Source organism: Eleutherodactylus coqui, chromosome 2 (genome assembly GCF_035609145.1).
Source record: "Eleutherodactylus coqui strain aEleCoq1 chromosome 2, aEleCoq1.hap1, whole genome shotgun sequence".
In the NCBI taxonomy this organism is placed as follows: Eukaryota; Metazoa; Chordata; class Amphibia; order Anura; family Eleutherodactylidae; genus Eleutherodactylus; species Eleutherodactylus coqui.
In genome coordinates, this window is record NC_089838.1 from 245679878 (window position 1) to 245693928 (window position 14051).

At 41.6% G+C, this 14051-nt stretch overlaps 1 protein-coding gene across 1 annotated transcript; it reads left to right on the forward strand.

Moving 5' to 3' along the window:
- The first annotated feature begins 202 nt into the window (after nt 1-202).
- LOC136610131 (uncharacterized) lies at nt 203-14042 on the forward strand. Its single transcript, XM_066589390.1, has 7 exons — nt 203-1027; nt 2799-2876; nt 8863-8894; nt 9426-9503; nt 12712-12750; nt 13599-13676; nt 14000-14042. The coding sequence occupies exons 1-7, from the start codon at nt 203-205 to the stop codon at nt 14040-14042; spliced, it is 1173 nt and encodes a 390-aa protein (XP_066445487.1).
- The last annotated feature ends 9 nt before the right edge of the window (nt 14043-14051 follow it).

Sequence of the window (14051 nt, forward strand, 5' to 3'; positions counted from 1 at the left end):
TTTTTGTTCATCTTCTTGGGGTGAAATTCACACTTGATTCTCTGGGAACCTTCTTCCCAAGGACCCCCTGCTCAGCCCTAGTAAACTTTGATGTGTTGGTGGTGCCAGTGAAGGTGACAATTCACACCTCTGCTTTCAGGATAAAACCTGGGCTGTGCAGCCACAGTCAGTATTTCAACAGAGAATCTGAAGAGAAGCACATATGGATCTCTCTCTGGTAGACTTGCACTCCAGGGAGAAAGTACTACTTGCAGAGGGCTGCACTCTTCAGCAATTTGGGTACCCAGATTCTGAAGGCTATAGCAGCCTGTCTCCAACATCTTCTGTTGACTCCTTCTGCTTTTCCCCTCCCTATCGATCCTGCAGTCTTGCTGAAGATAATAACCTTAAAATATTTCCACACAATCATGAAGTTCTGCAAACCAGACAGATGGAGGTACCAGAAATGAAGAGCCACAGAAGAAACAGAGCCATGTCTCATCAACGACAGAATGCTAGCGAGAGGGAGAAGATGAGAATGAGGAATCTCTCCACTGCTCTCCAGAAACTCAGAAGATACCTTCCACCAGCAGTGGCCCCAGTTGGTAAAAACTTGACAAAAATTGAGACACTACGCTTGACAATCCGCTATATTGCACATCTGTCTGATGTTCTTGGCCTGGATGATGAAACCCTGATGAAGAGAAGGGAAGAAAGCCTCAGAAGATCGATGTGTCCAATTGACCTTAGCTGCTGTCAAGGCAATATGCATGGAATCTGTTCAGCTGCAAGAACACAATTGTCAGAGACCTTTCCTCAATACTCAACGTCTTCAAGATTGTTTCCAGACACAGCAAACCTTACTGGCATGGACACTAACCTTCCCTCAACAGATGTGCTCTCTCCTCAATCCACAGATCAAGGCCTACCTGAAGAGACTTTCTCACCATGTGCCATGATCTCTTCACCGGTACATATATCTCCAGTACCAGACATGAAAGCTTTCTCGTCACAGGCACCAATTTCTCCAGACCTGGGTTTTTGTCAGGTATGTCAAATCCTTTTTGACTTTCCCACTATATTTATATGTATTTTATGTTGGTAGCATGTATATACTCTCAGCTGTAATCAACCTAGTTAGACTTGGTTATCAGTACTACTTTGCTGTTTGCATTTCTGTAGCTCTCATCATCCAAAATTAGGCAAGTTATAAAGAAACATAGATGTCAAAATATGAACTTGCATGAAAAGTTGCAACATTTGCTGTAATTACAAAGTGTAAACAAATATGTCTAGGACTAGAATAAAAGGGTCTACTTTGTTGGCAAAAATAGTACCATGTCTGTCCAAAGGCTGTTTGTGGTATTGCAGTTTAGCTCCATTCACTTGAATGAGGATAAGATACAATACCAGGCACGGCCCATGGACAAACAGGCACTGTTTTTGGAGACCCTTTTACAAACCTTTTTTTAGGCCCAGACAAACTCTTTTAAGGGTTCGATGAGTAACTTTCTAATAGAGTCAGAACTTTCTATCATTCTGAAAAGTAATTGAGATCACATAATCTACGTATACAATACAACACTGCTAACGTTGACAACCACTCTTTGGGAACTCTAATTATTACTACAGTAATTACTAACATTTTTCACACTATTTTCTGCACATAATTATATAATTATTTGCCAGGGTCTTTCTAGGGTTTAACTATTGCTGTAAGTGTGTACAGCGCTGAAAGCAGATAGCTCTGTCCACATTCAGTGGCCTTGGTTGGTATTGCGGCGCAGCTACTATTAAACTGAATACTTGCAATACCAACCTGGGCTGCTACAATGTGGACAAAGCTATCTGCTACCAACTCCATCTACTATGCAAGTGATGGACCTCAGCCTATGAACTATTGATAACCATCCTGAGGATGGTTATCAATAGCTAACTTCCAGAAAACCTCTTTAATTAACCTTCTCAGATGTTCCAATATGTATTAGTAGCCGATAGCTTTTTGACATTCAGACTATCACATTACATATTGCTTGCTGTAGTTTTAGTGCACATGAGCAATGTTAGTGTGTGATTAGGAGGTGGATAGTATGCAATAAGCAGAGCATTAATAAGAACCATTTCGTGGTTTCAAGATTAGACAGGTTTTCTGGGAGTATAACATTGATGACCTTTCTTCAGAATAGCACCATAGAAAAAGGAGAATAGACCTCAGCATATCATCACTGCAGGTTTACTGTGGCAGGAAATATGCCAAGCAACATTTCGGCTTGAGAAAGGCATTCTCTAAATTGTGGGACAAGCGTGCTGTTCTCAATATATTTCTTCTTGAACACATCCTTAGGATAGGTCATCGATATCAGATCGGCGAGAGTCTGTTGCCCAATCAGTTGTTTGCTGAAGTTGCTGTCAGCCTAAAATATCCCAGCTCCATGCACTTTGCAGTGGCCCGGTATGGTGTTGCAAGGCAATGGGAGTGAGCTTGGGGTGGCTTCACGTTTGCATTTAGGGAGCAGGAAAGGGGAATCCCCGTGGCCGACTGACTCCATCTCGGGACAGAACCAAACAGTGCCAACTGGACCCCATTGACTACAAAGGGGTCCGTTTGGGTTTCGCTCAGCTGCATGGCTTTTGGATGGAACCCGGCCTTACAGATGTGAACCTGACCTTACAGTAGCATTTCAGGGTGTTGTGCTACTTTCAGTTGAAAGCAGCTATAGCGAAGAGCAGATTGATGAATAGACCTGAGCATAGGTCATCAATATACTCCCAGAAAACCCCTTCAATGTGATTAATAGTGTATCTTCCTTCCTCTACAGGATATGATTGATGACTTGTGGGACGAGCTTGAAAATAAAAAACTCTGGACATCTTTTCAAACAGAGGAACATCTTCAAGTAAATTTCTGCTAAAAATATGGACACTTTCCGTATTATGCCGATGGACTCCTGTTTTATGCTGTGCATATTTAAATACAGAGTATTTTATGATTGCATATAACGCTTATATTTATTACATATACTGTACATTATATATTAACCTCGTTATTTATTACTAAAGGATATTTAAAAAGCCCAGTATAGGCTTATTTTACTAATTACTTATTCAGGTATATGTATTCTGCTTACAATACATATTGAATTTCAAGCAAGAAATAAAACTTTTATAACAAAAATATTGTTTATACCTTTTTGTTGGGGGAAACACCTGCCAGATAAGTGGTCCTAAAGTGAAATAAGTTGTCGTTCTTAGCTGTTTTGCTGCAGGAAACAGATATTTCGTACATTGTGCAGTGACCCAAGTTGGTATTGCAGACTGAGTCCCATTGAAGTGAAAGGGACTCAGCCTGCAGTACCAACCCAGGCCACTGCACAATGTACTAGAAGAGGGACAACCCCTTTAAAGCCTACCTCCTCTAAATTTTCTTTGCAGTTGCATACAATCTATTTTTTTCTTGCTATCTGTCACATCAGGTTTTGGTTAAGTCTGAATGTACTGTTCTTTAGTGAGTGATACAGCAAAAATCAACTTATTCCTATGATCATTATATATCTCACATAGCATTTACGCACATATCTGTGAAAAGATATTTTTATAAGCTGCACCTTTATAAGCTATAGAACATACGCTCCTTTAGGCCTCGGGCAGACAAGCACCGGCTGTATTGCCGGCTCCATTGAATTCAATGGGCAAACATCGTTCTTCTCTGCCACAGCTGTTACAACTGTGGCAGAGAAGAATGATTTGTCTTCTATATGTTCTCAATGGGGTCGGCGCTGCTGCCGCCGGCCCCATTGAGCGCATATAGAGAAGAGAACAGGAATCGCAGATCGCAGATAGTTGCGGTCTGCAATTTCTGTTCTATAATTTATCGGACGAGCGCATAAAAAGCGCTCATGTGTCCGATACCATTGCAAAGCAATGGTTTTATAAAATCGCCGGACGCGTGCGCATGCGCAAATCGCGCGGAAATAACACCTGTCTGACTGAGCTCTTAGAGTGCATTCACACGGGCGTGTGCATACATAGGTGCACACAAAACCATGCGTTTTTTAGAACCTTTGGTTCCCTATGCTGAGTTCACATGTCCATGTTTTACAGGAATGCAAACTCGCGCACCTGCAGAACATAGGACATGCGTGCACCATAGGTCCGTGATGCGTGTTCATATTCCCTGTGGGGAGTCCCCTTGTCACTGAACACTGTGACAGCACTGTCACAATATTCAGTGACAAGGGGACTCCCCGCGCGGAGTAAATAATCCCCTGCCACAGTTGTCACAGGTGAGCACTCAGCCAATCACAGGCAGAGCTCGTCCATTCATTGAATGACAGCTGAGCGCTGCCTGTGAATGGTCACAGTGCTCAGCCAATCACAGCAGCGCTCGGCCATTCAATAAATTCAGTGACAGGACCCAAGCTGCTAGACACGCCTGAGCCCCAGAGAGGGGAGTTTTTTTTTTTTTTTTACACCAGATAGGAATGATTTTCAGTAAAGGGCTTATATTTAAAGCCCTTTCCTGAAAATCACTGCAGGAGTTGCTGGCAGGCCATTGCTTTCAAAGGAGCCGTCAGCAGCAGCCACGCTTCCATTGAAAGAAATGCTGCACAGACCTGCATTCACGTGTTTTTGCACGTGCATGGACGCGCCGTTTTGTGCGCACCTATGTACGCACACGCTCGTGTGAATGCACCTTTAGGCCAGTCCCATTACATAGAGCTAAAGTGGTTTGGCTCCATCTTGTGGTCAAATATAGTCAGTGTAGTTGCAAGAAACATCAATATCATTAAATAGCTTCTTATGTAGTACTACAAGTGCCAGCATTAAAATAAATTCATTTAAGAAATAGCATATATTCAGAAAAAGCTGTGAAAAATGTCCATACTTGCTAATATAAAGGTACAATGGCAGATACATAGACCAGTTCCCAGCAGCATGCAGCAGGAAAGTAACAGTGTATGGAGTAAGTAACAGGTGCAAAATACTGCTGAACAACCACTCACACACCCATGATGTATTGGGGGGGCTGCTTGGTACGTGTAGTGCAGCATGCAGGCTTACAGCACCATTACTTTCACCCACAGGCTTCCTACACATGGCCAAGCGCAATATTGGGCTGTCAGACGCGGCCCGATATCGCACTTGTGAACATGCAAAGTAACTGCAGATGTGAGGCTATTTCTATCAAAAACGTCTCCCATCACTTCTGGGAAGTTGTCATCCTCACATTACACTCGCATGCACATTGAAAACAATGGGCGATGCGCTCCAAGTAACACAAAAAGTTAGAAGATACCACGATTTTTTACAGCAATGCCATGAGGGAAAAAGACAACTAATGTATGATCCCATTTAAAAGAATACGGTGCATATTGTGTCAGCCGAGTGAAAGCAGCCATACTATTAGAAAAGGCAGGCTACCCCACTCTCACAATGTACCACACAAAGCGCTGACACCCTGGACTCCACCAGCACCCCAGGGCCCAAGGGCTTCTGCACTTAAATATGAGATATTATTTAATATTTTGGCCAAAATACGCAAAGTATTTTGGCCAAAATATTAACTATTAGACTCTTGAATATTAGACTCTTGCGAGTCCCTACACTAAAATGAAAAGCATTTAACTGAAAAGGACAAAATCAGTGAAAGGACATTGGATTGTGAGCTTTGCATATTTTGGCCAAAATATTAACTTTGCTGGGAACTGGTCTATGTACCTGCCCATGTACTTTTATATCAGTAAGTAGCAGCAACATCTTTTGTGATGACTACATGGTAAATGTGCCTCTTCTTCTTCTTCATCACACACCCCTCCTTCCAAGTAAGTGTCCATCAACGATATATTCTTTGGCATTGCACTGATTTTCTCCATATTTTCCATTCTCACTTCTTGAGCGCAGGACCTTTTTTCTGATATCTATTTGTGTCACTTTCTATCTGGACCCAGGACCCCCAGTCTCTCCTTTTGACACCAAGAGGATTGGAGTGAGTCAGGAGAATATACAGTGGAGATACCCTAGCTTTGCATTTGCCATTGACGTTACCCTTTTTGCCAGTACCAGTTTCCTGAGGCGCTTTCTACACATTGTTTGCATCTTCTCATTTTCTACATTTATTATGGATTATATTTCAGATAAATCACTTTTTCATTACTCCTGCTTGCTGTGCATTCATTGGGTTTATTATACAGGATACGGTCCACAAATTGGATGCCTCTGAAATAGGTTCACATGTTATTGATTTCACCTAGACATTGCTACTTTTAGCAAGATAAATTGTATTAGAATTGTCTGTCATCTTGCTTTAGCATGTAGACTAAATCATATATGGATGGAAATTAGTTCTCCAAATCATTTAGAGACTTTATTAAAGGGGTTGTCCCGCGGCAGCAAGTGGGTCTATACACTTCTGTATGGCCATATTAATGCACTTTGTAATGTACATTGTGCATTAATTATGAGCCATACAGAAGTTATAAAAAGTTTTATACTTACCTGCTCCGTTGCTAGCGTCCTCGTCTCCATGGTGCCGACTAATTTTCGGCCTCCGATGGCCAAATTAGCCGCGCTTGCGCAGTCCGGGTCTTCTGCGGTCTTCAATGGGGCCGCTCGTGCAGAATGCCGACTCCGTGTAGCTCCGCCCCGTCACGTGCCGATTCCAGCCAATCAGGAGGCTGGAATCGGCAATGGACCGCACAGAAGAGCTGCGGTCCACGGAGGAAGCAGACCCCGGCGGCCATCTTCAGCAGGTGAGTATGAAGACGCTGGACCGCCGGGATTCAGGTAAGCACTGTGCTGTTTGTTTTTTTAACCCCTGCATCTCGCGCCGTTTCGGTTAAAATCAATTAGGGAAGTGGGGAAAAGGCTGGGAGTGGGGTTGCGGATGATCCGCAGTACATTCGTGCGGAAAAGCCATTACAACTGTGATCTCCCGCAAATGGTTTCCGCAGGTCTCCTGCTGCGGAAATTCATGTGCGAAATCCGATCTGCTCGTGGACATGAGGCCTTAAGCTTCAATGGAAGCCGTCCGTGCGGGAATCCGCAGAAAATGGAGCATGCTATGATTTTGTGTGATGCGTACATTGGGAAAAATGTCAATCGCAGGTATTTAATTACCTGCGACTGCCCAATGATTGTCTATAGACTGATTGAATTGCGGATCACACATGCGGGTGGCACGCGCGGATTCCGCAATTCAATTATGTCTGTGGACATGAACCATAAAAATACCCCCCTGCATGATGGTGCATCACACTTTCACAACGCACCACCTCCTTCCTGTAGACGAGGCAGACTCTTAAACATGGGAACAATACATATACAACAACACATATATAACAACACATATACAATACAATGTAGATGTGAAGTGAATGTTTACGATCAAAGAAGATTCCACTCTTCAGTCATTTAGTAACCCTTAGGCTGCCTGTCCATGGGCATGGTGGATCCTCACGAGCGGATTTCCACCTCGGGAGATCATTTAAAGTCACTGCGATGAACCTAGGTTTATCACGGAAAATGGCAGCATGCTGCGATTTTTAGATGCAAGCGGAAAATTGCAATGGATTTCCCGCTTGTGTACATCAGGCTGCGCTTTCCCTAGTTATCCTATGAAAAGCATTTCAAGCGTGATCAGCGTGCGATTTATCACCGCGAATCACGATATGAACTATCGCAGGTGGACAACCAGCCTTAAAATGAAAATTTTTGACTAACAGAATGGGGGAGGGGGGGTAATGTAAAAAAAAATTTCCCTTGGCCACATGCCTCCTGACCTGTCTGTTATAGTACAACTCTGTATTACATAAGAAACAATTCTGGAGCATCTTAATACAGAACTCCGAGTTGTGATATTCCTTTGTTATTCCTCTTGGAAATACATATATAAAACCTAACCTACAAGATACTTGATAAAGTGTTCCATGCCACCATTTTTTAGCCTCCCCTCCGGGTGCATTGAGGAGAACCTTGGCACAAGAGCTCGTCATACTTGGGTCTATGGAAGTGTAATAAAAAAAAAGATATTAGAGAAGCACAAATCCACAGATTTATCAATAGTAAAAATGGGATAGAGGAAAATAATTCCAATGCTCAAAACCTGTAGTACAAAGTAGTCACTAATATTTCACACTAGCAATTGACGCAATCGATTTCCACTAGTGGGCAGGAAATCACATTTTGCCATGTTATGCTATGCGGCTGGATTTGCTGTGAAATCTGGAGGCGGAATCCCCCTCCGGAATTCGCAATGCAAATCCACCTGTGGGGAGGAGGCCCAAGGTAACTTGCTGCAGCAAGTTATCAGCATTTGTGTTAAACCTTCTTCCGTGTATTTATAAATATATATAAAACCAGGTCCAAAGTAATATTATATACAATATACTGTATACTGGAATATCCCTGTCCTTTATAGTTACGCCCCTGTGATATACTGTATACCTGAATATCCCCTTCCTTTGTACAATACATTGTTGTATCCTGCTATATTAATGTACCATGAGGATGTATGAATGATTGAACTTTCATCAGTATAAATGACCCACAATTTCATTGTATATCAGTAATGACATTTGTCTTCCTTTATACAAGGTTTAGCGGCTGAGATGGAGAATTTCACTTGACTTCAGTTATCTTGAATGTGATTGGTCAGTTTAGATAACTGCTACTCTTGCTGATGATGTCACGGAATCCACGGAATGTTACGCATATTGTGATGTGATGCATGTTATATAGGGAGCTGCAGAGCCAACATTCCACAGAGAGTTTGTAGTTGGCGTTGGAGAGAGGTACGCTCTGCGTTTGCTCCTGTTTTGTAATTATTTCTCCTCCTTATATGCTTCCTAAGTAAAATGTCTGATTTCTTTTCTTCTGCTCTTCCAGTTGGAGTTTGCGAGTTATATTTTGAGAGTGAGGTAAATATATCTTTCTTATAACTGTACAATGTTGACCTTCAGGCACCCTAAGGTACTTTTAGATGACACAACTGTTGGGCGCAGCGTCCCAATGACTATCAGGAGCAATAGTCGGTCAGTGAATGGAGGCGGAGATCTCTCCCGACCGCCCACATACATTAACTGTGAGTAGGCAGATGAGCAACTGCCTGTTTACACTGAGCGAGAAGTTGCTCATCAGTTGCTTCACTTCAGTCAGATGAACTGTAACAACTGTCAACTACTGAGTGATTTATTTCCCAGTACTTTGTAGGGTCCCACTTTTACACGGGACAACTAGGGGTCACTTGTGCGATTCTTCAGCTGATAGTTGGCCTGTGTAAAAATACCCTAAGACCATTCTGATATTCAGCCCATAAAACCAATGGGAATTGTGTGCAGTTACTGAAGGCAGCAGATCGTGTGGTTTGGGTTTGGGAACCAATAAGTAGACTTTCTATAAGAACCAGATAGAGGAAGTTCTTGATTCTCACTGTCTTTATTTTTTAACAGGATGGTGAAGGATGTTGAGGAGTTTGCGGAGGAGGTGGAGGAGTTTGTGGAGGAGGATGAGGATGAAGAAGATCTGGCGTAAGTAGATCACTGTAAAGTACTGTGGAATATGACAAGTCATTGTATTGTGTAGACTACTGACTGACTCCACATGGGCCTCAGATATCAAAAACTGTTTAATAGGAAAACTGGCCTTGTTGCCCATAGCAACCAATTAGAATTCTGCACTGTCTGTTTGCTAAGGGCAACAAAGATAGTTTTACTTTTACATAGTTTTTATAAATGAGGCCCTACAGTTACCCTAAAGTCTCCGGATAGACAAAGCAAAGTAACATTAACCCCCTAAAAATCACATGAAAATTGGGGAAACCCTCTTGAAAATGCCACTTTTCTATTGTAAATGTTGTATTTATGTAGCATGCAAATATATTTGGTTCAGAACTCAGTTGTCTTATGTGTATTTTTAACCCCTTAGTGAAATAACTGATTTTAGCTCTAAGTAAATCATTTCCCTATTTGTATTCCAGCAGTCATAACTTTTTTATTATTTCATTAATGTGGCTGCATGCCTCGTATTTTGCGAAACAAGTTCTAGTTTTTATAGAAAATACTTTCGGGTATACATAATGTATTGATTAACGTTTATTAATTTTTTTCAGTGGGGCAATGGGAAAATAGCTATTTCACCAGTGCGATTTATTTTTCTGGTGTAAATGTTTTATTCTATGGGTCATTATGATTATGACAACACTAAATTAAACATATTTTCGCTACAAAAAGACTTTTATCTGCATATAATATATCAATTACATGGACTGTTTTTATTGTTCTTTTAATTTTTTTTCTATAGAGCAGTGCAAGGGAGAAAAAAACTTAAATTTGTTTTTTTTTGTAAAATGCTTAGATAACACAGTCAGCAATGGCTGCATCATCTGAGGGGTTAAACAATGTAAGGAGGCGACTATAGGAACAAGTGCGCATATTTGCACTCCTTTTCTGTGGAAAAAGACCCTCTTATGTGAGAATCAGAAATCAAATATGTATCATAAGGGGGAATGATTACATGTAGAACAGGCCATGTTACCCTCCCCTGGGAAAGGGGGACAGACAGGAGACTATCATAAATCATTCTACCTGCTCATCCATGCTGCCCCCTTCGCTCCACACACAGATATGACAGCTGTAAATTCACTATTCCCAGCTCTTTACAATGGCTAAAGCTTTGGTTCTATCGGTGCTACTCACATGCTCTTGGGGTCAAGAATCTATAAGTATACGATCGGCAGCACTGATAAAACTGGAGCTACAGCCGTTTGATATAAAACAAGCTCAGTTTGTTCAAAATTGTAATCAGTGGCATAGCTGTAGGGGTCGCAGTGGTTGCAATTACAACTCGTCACCTAAGTCATGGGGGCCCAATGGCCCCCTTTATCACAGTTGCTGCTTTGCTATTGCTCTATCTAACCTGGATATAGCATGGCAGCGTAGTAGTGTAGTCGGCTAGGCACGCTTGCTGCATTGGGTCCAGCAGCATCAGCGATGATGATGACTTCTGATTTGGCGCCATATTTAGTGGACCCTATGATTATTTCAGAAGTCCCTGTTCTGCTCCTGTCCACAGTAGAAGAGACAGGAGCAGAGGTCGCCGGATCAAAGGAAGCTCCGCACAGCCCGCTCTTGTTAGGCACTTTTATGCTTATGCACCATGGGTGGAAGTACAGTAAGTGCCACTACTTACTGTATTTGCCTTCTGTGTATGTGTTTATAAGCTTCTGTGAGTGTATGCATATGTCTGTATATATGATATAACCAATACAATGGTGAAATACAATGCAAGCTGGTGTGTTTTTTGGTTTCTTTTTAAGGAAAATGTCACATTTTTTGGATGCTGTCACACGCGGTTTTAGTTAGACATTTTTTTTCTTCTAAAAGCATGTAGTACTGCGGTGCAGCTCTTAGTCTTGCGGCACATTGCTACAATAAAACACACTATGTATAAAGATCATAACAATTTATCCATTACTTTTGATTAAAGTATACATAATTGTAGATAAAATGGATTTTTGGTTTATGTAGAACAGCAGTAGAGTGCTCAGGGTGACATCTACCATAAGGCTGGCCCTGGTTTGGGAGAAGTGCGGCTGTAGACTTTGAGGAGCACAGAGGGGCTCTATTACTTTGTGGTAGCACAGAAAGGGCTCTGCGTTACTTTGTGGGGGGACTGATACTTGTTGAGGCTTAAAAAAGGGCACTACTACTAGCAACACCCCCAGTGGCCAGAGCTGCATCAGAGGTGACTTAAGAGACCCAGCGAAGTAGCAGAAAGTCCTGGGTGGACCATGGTCAGCCACGAAGAGTGTGCGTTTGTGTAGGGGAAGGCCCATGCTGAACATTTTGCATCCAGTCTTGTGAGCCTTTAGCTATGCCACTGACTGTAATGTCCCTTTCCTGTAGAATGGGTTCTGATGGGGGTAGATGTAGGGGGTTAAGGAGTCACATATAAACATATACTATATAATTGCATATATCAATGTGAAAAACAGAAAATTAACCAGCGCTCCGGTGCTTTGGAAAATGGCAGATGATGCAAGGTAGTGCAATCATCTGCCATTTTCCAAAGCACCGGAGCGCTGGTTAATTTTCTGTTTTTCACATTGATCTATCCCTATCCCGTGGTGGTTTTTTCATCGCCGGGAGCAACCAAGACGCTCTCCTCAGGATGTCTCATGAGACCGGTGTGAGGAATTTCTTTCTGGATTGACACGCCATCTTGGATATTGACGCACGGGCACCCCACAGACGGGCCCGGCGTCACGGGGTGAGTTACCTTCTGCACACGATTGCCCCATATTTATTTACGTATATTCTCTGACAACCACGTCTTATCCATTTCTTGGAGCGCTATCCATCTTTATATAATTGCATATAAACATATACACTATATAATCTGGTAAAATAAAAAGTTGTTCGTTTTGTAATAACTATTCACTCTTCCGATCGAGCGCTTGTGGGACAAACTCGAACGACACCGCCACCTACGCCCATCTTCACAACAATCTCTCCTCACAGCCTGGCATGAGGAATGGTGAGCTATTCCTGCCCAGACTTACAGAGAACTTATGGAAAGTCTGCCTCGACATGTTGCCGCTGTAATACAAGCAAAGAAGGGCCGACACGTTACTAAATAGAAGAATAAAGCACTTTTTCTGAAAAACATGCAGCGTCCATATACTTTTGTCTATATATTGTTTATACATACTATAATTGTTTCCTTTTAATACCACAGATGGAAGAAGAGGGTGAAGGAGGCGGTGAATGTGTTCAGGTATTTAGCATATACAATATTCACCAAATTTCTCTAGTGTTAGGATACGAGCCATTATTACAGAGTACCACGGTAGGAGACTCTGCTGTATGAGTCCATATATATATATCTATATAATGACCCCCATTGGGTATAACCCCATGTAATATAATTGAATGTAGTAAAGAATAATTTATAATTTGTCAATGATGATTAACTGTAGATGTATATTCTGTTATAGGGCAGGGAGATTCAGGATATTTGTGTGGCGCCCAAGTCTGTATACCATCATGTAAGTCTATAGAACAATAATAGCTGATCAGATATTGCTTTAGCTCATAGGCTTATAACCGCTGGTGCCCTAAATAGTGCATTCATTCCCTAGTACTGGTCGCTACAATTGCACTATATCAATTGTGTGTACTTTCTATTGTTTTGTATTTTAGATATAATACTCCATTTTTGATGTGAATGTTTTTTATTTTTTAATATTTTTCAACATTTAATGTACGTTTTTTCCCATTTTTCTTTAATCCCACTAGGGAACTTGATCATGAAATCACTTAATTGATGATATAAATACATTGTAATACTTTTGCAATACTTGAATTATGCCATAATAATTTATCTGCACTCCTTGGTCATGTTGCAGAGGCACAGATGGGACAACAGACGCCCTGTCTAACTCCTTATATGCCACCATTACTACTGACTGTGATATCTAAGTGGTTAAATGGCTGCGATTGCTCTGATCTTGGCCACTGTAGCAGGAAAGGAAGGAGTTAATTATCCCAGTCTCAGTCTAACCTTCTGTCCCTAATGGACAACACAATTAATATGTGACACATTTTCTGCTATATGTTCAATAGAGAGCTAGATGAGGAAGTGGATGAAGAGGAGGATTCGGAGGATTCGGAGGAGGAGGAAACAGCTGGAAGAATGAATGGGTAAATATAAAATATGAATATAATGAACTAATTATATAGATACGTTAATAATTCTAAAACAGTATAGAGATGTAACATACAGTATTGTATAACACATGGCTGTATAAACATGGTGTATAGATATGGCCGGCATTGTTGGGGATTAGTCTATCAGTATATTGTGCCTTACAAGATGTTATGTGGGGGTAACAGGGGCACTGAGTCTCCAGATGTTTGACTTTGAGCAGGCTGATATAATACTGTATATCAATGGTATTTTTGGAGCTTTCTGACAATGGTTGCAGAGACAATCATTATAACTGGTGCTTTACTTTCTATTACAGATTGAGGAGATGGAAGAACCTTGGATCTGATAACATCATGTAAGTTGTAGAA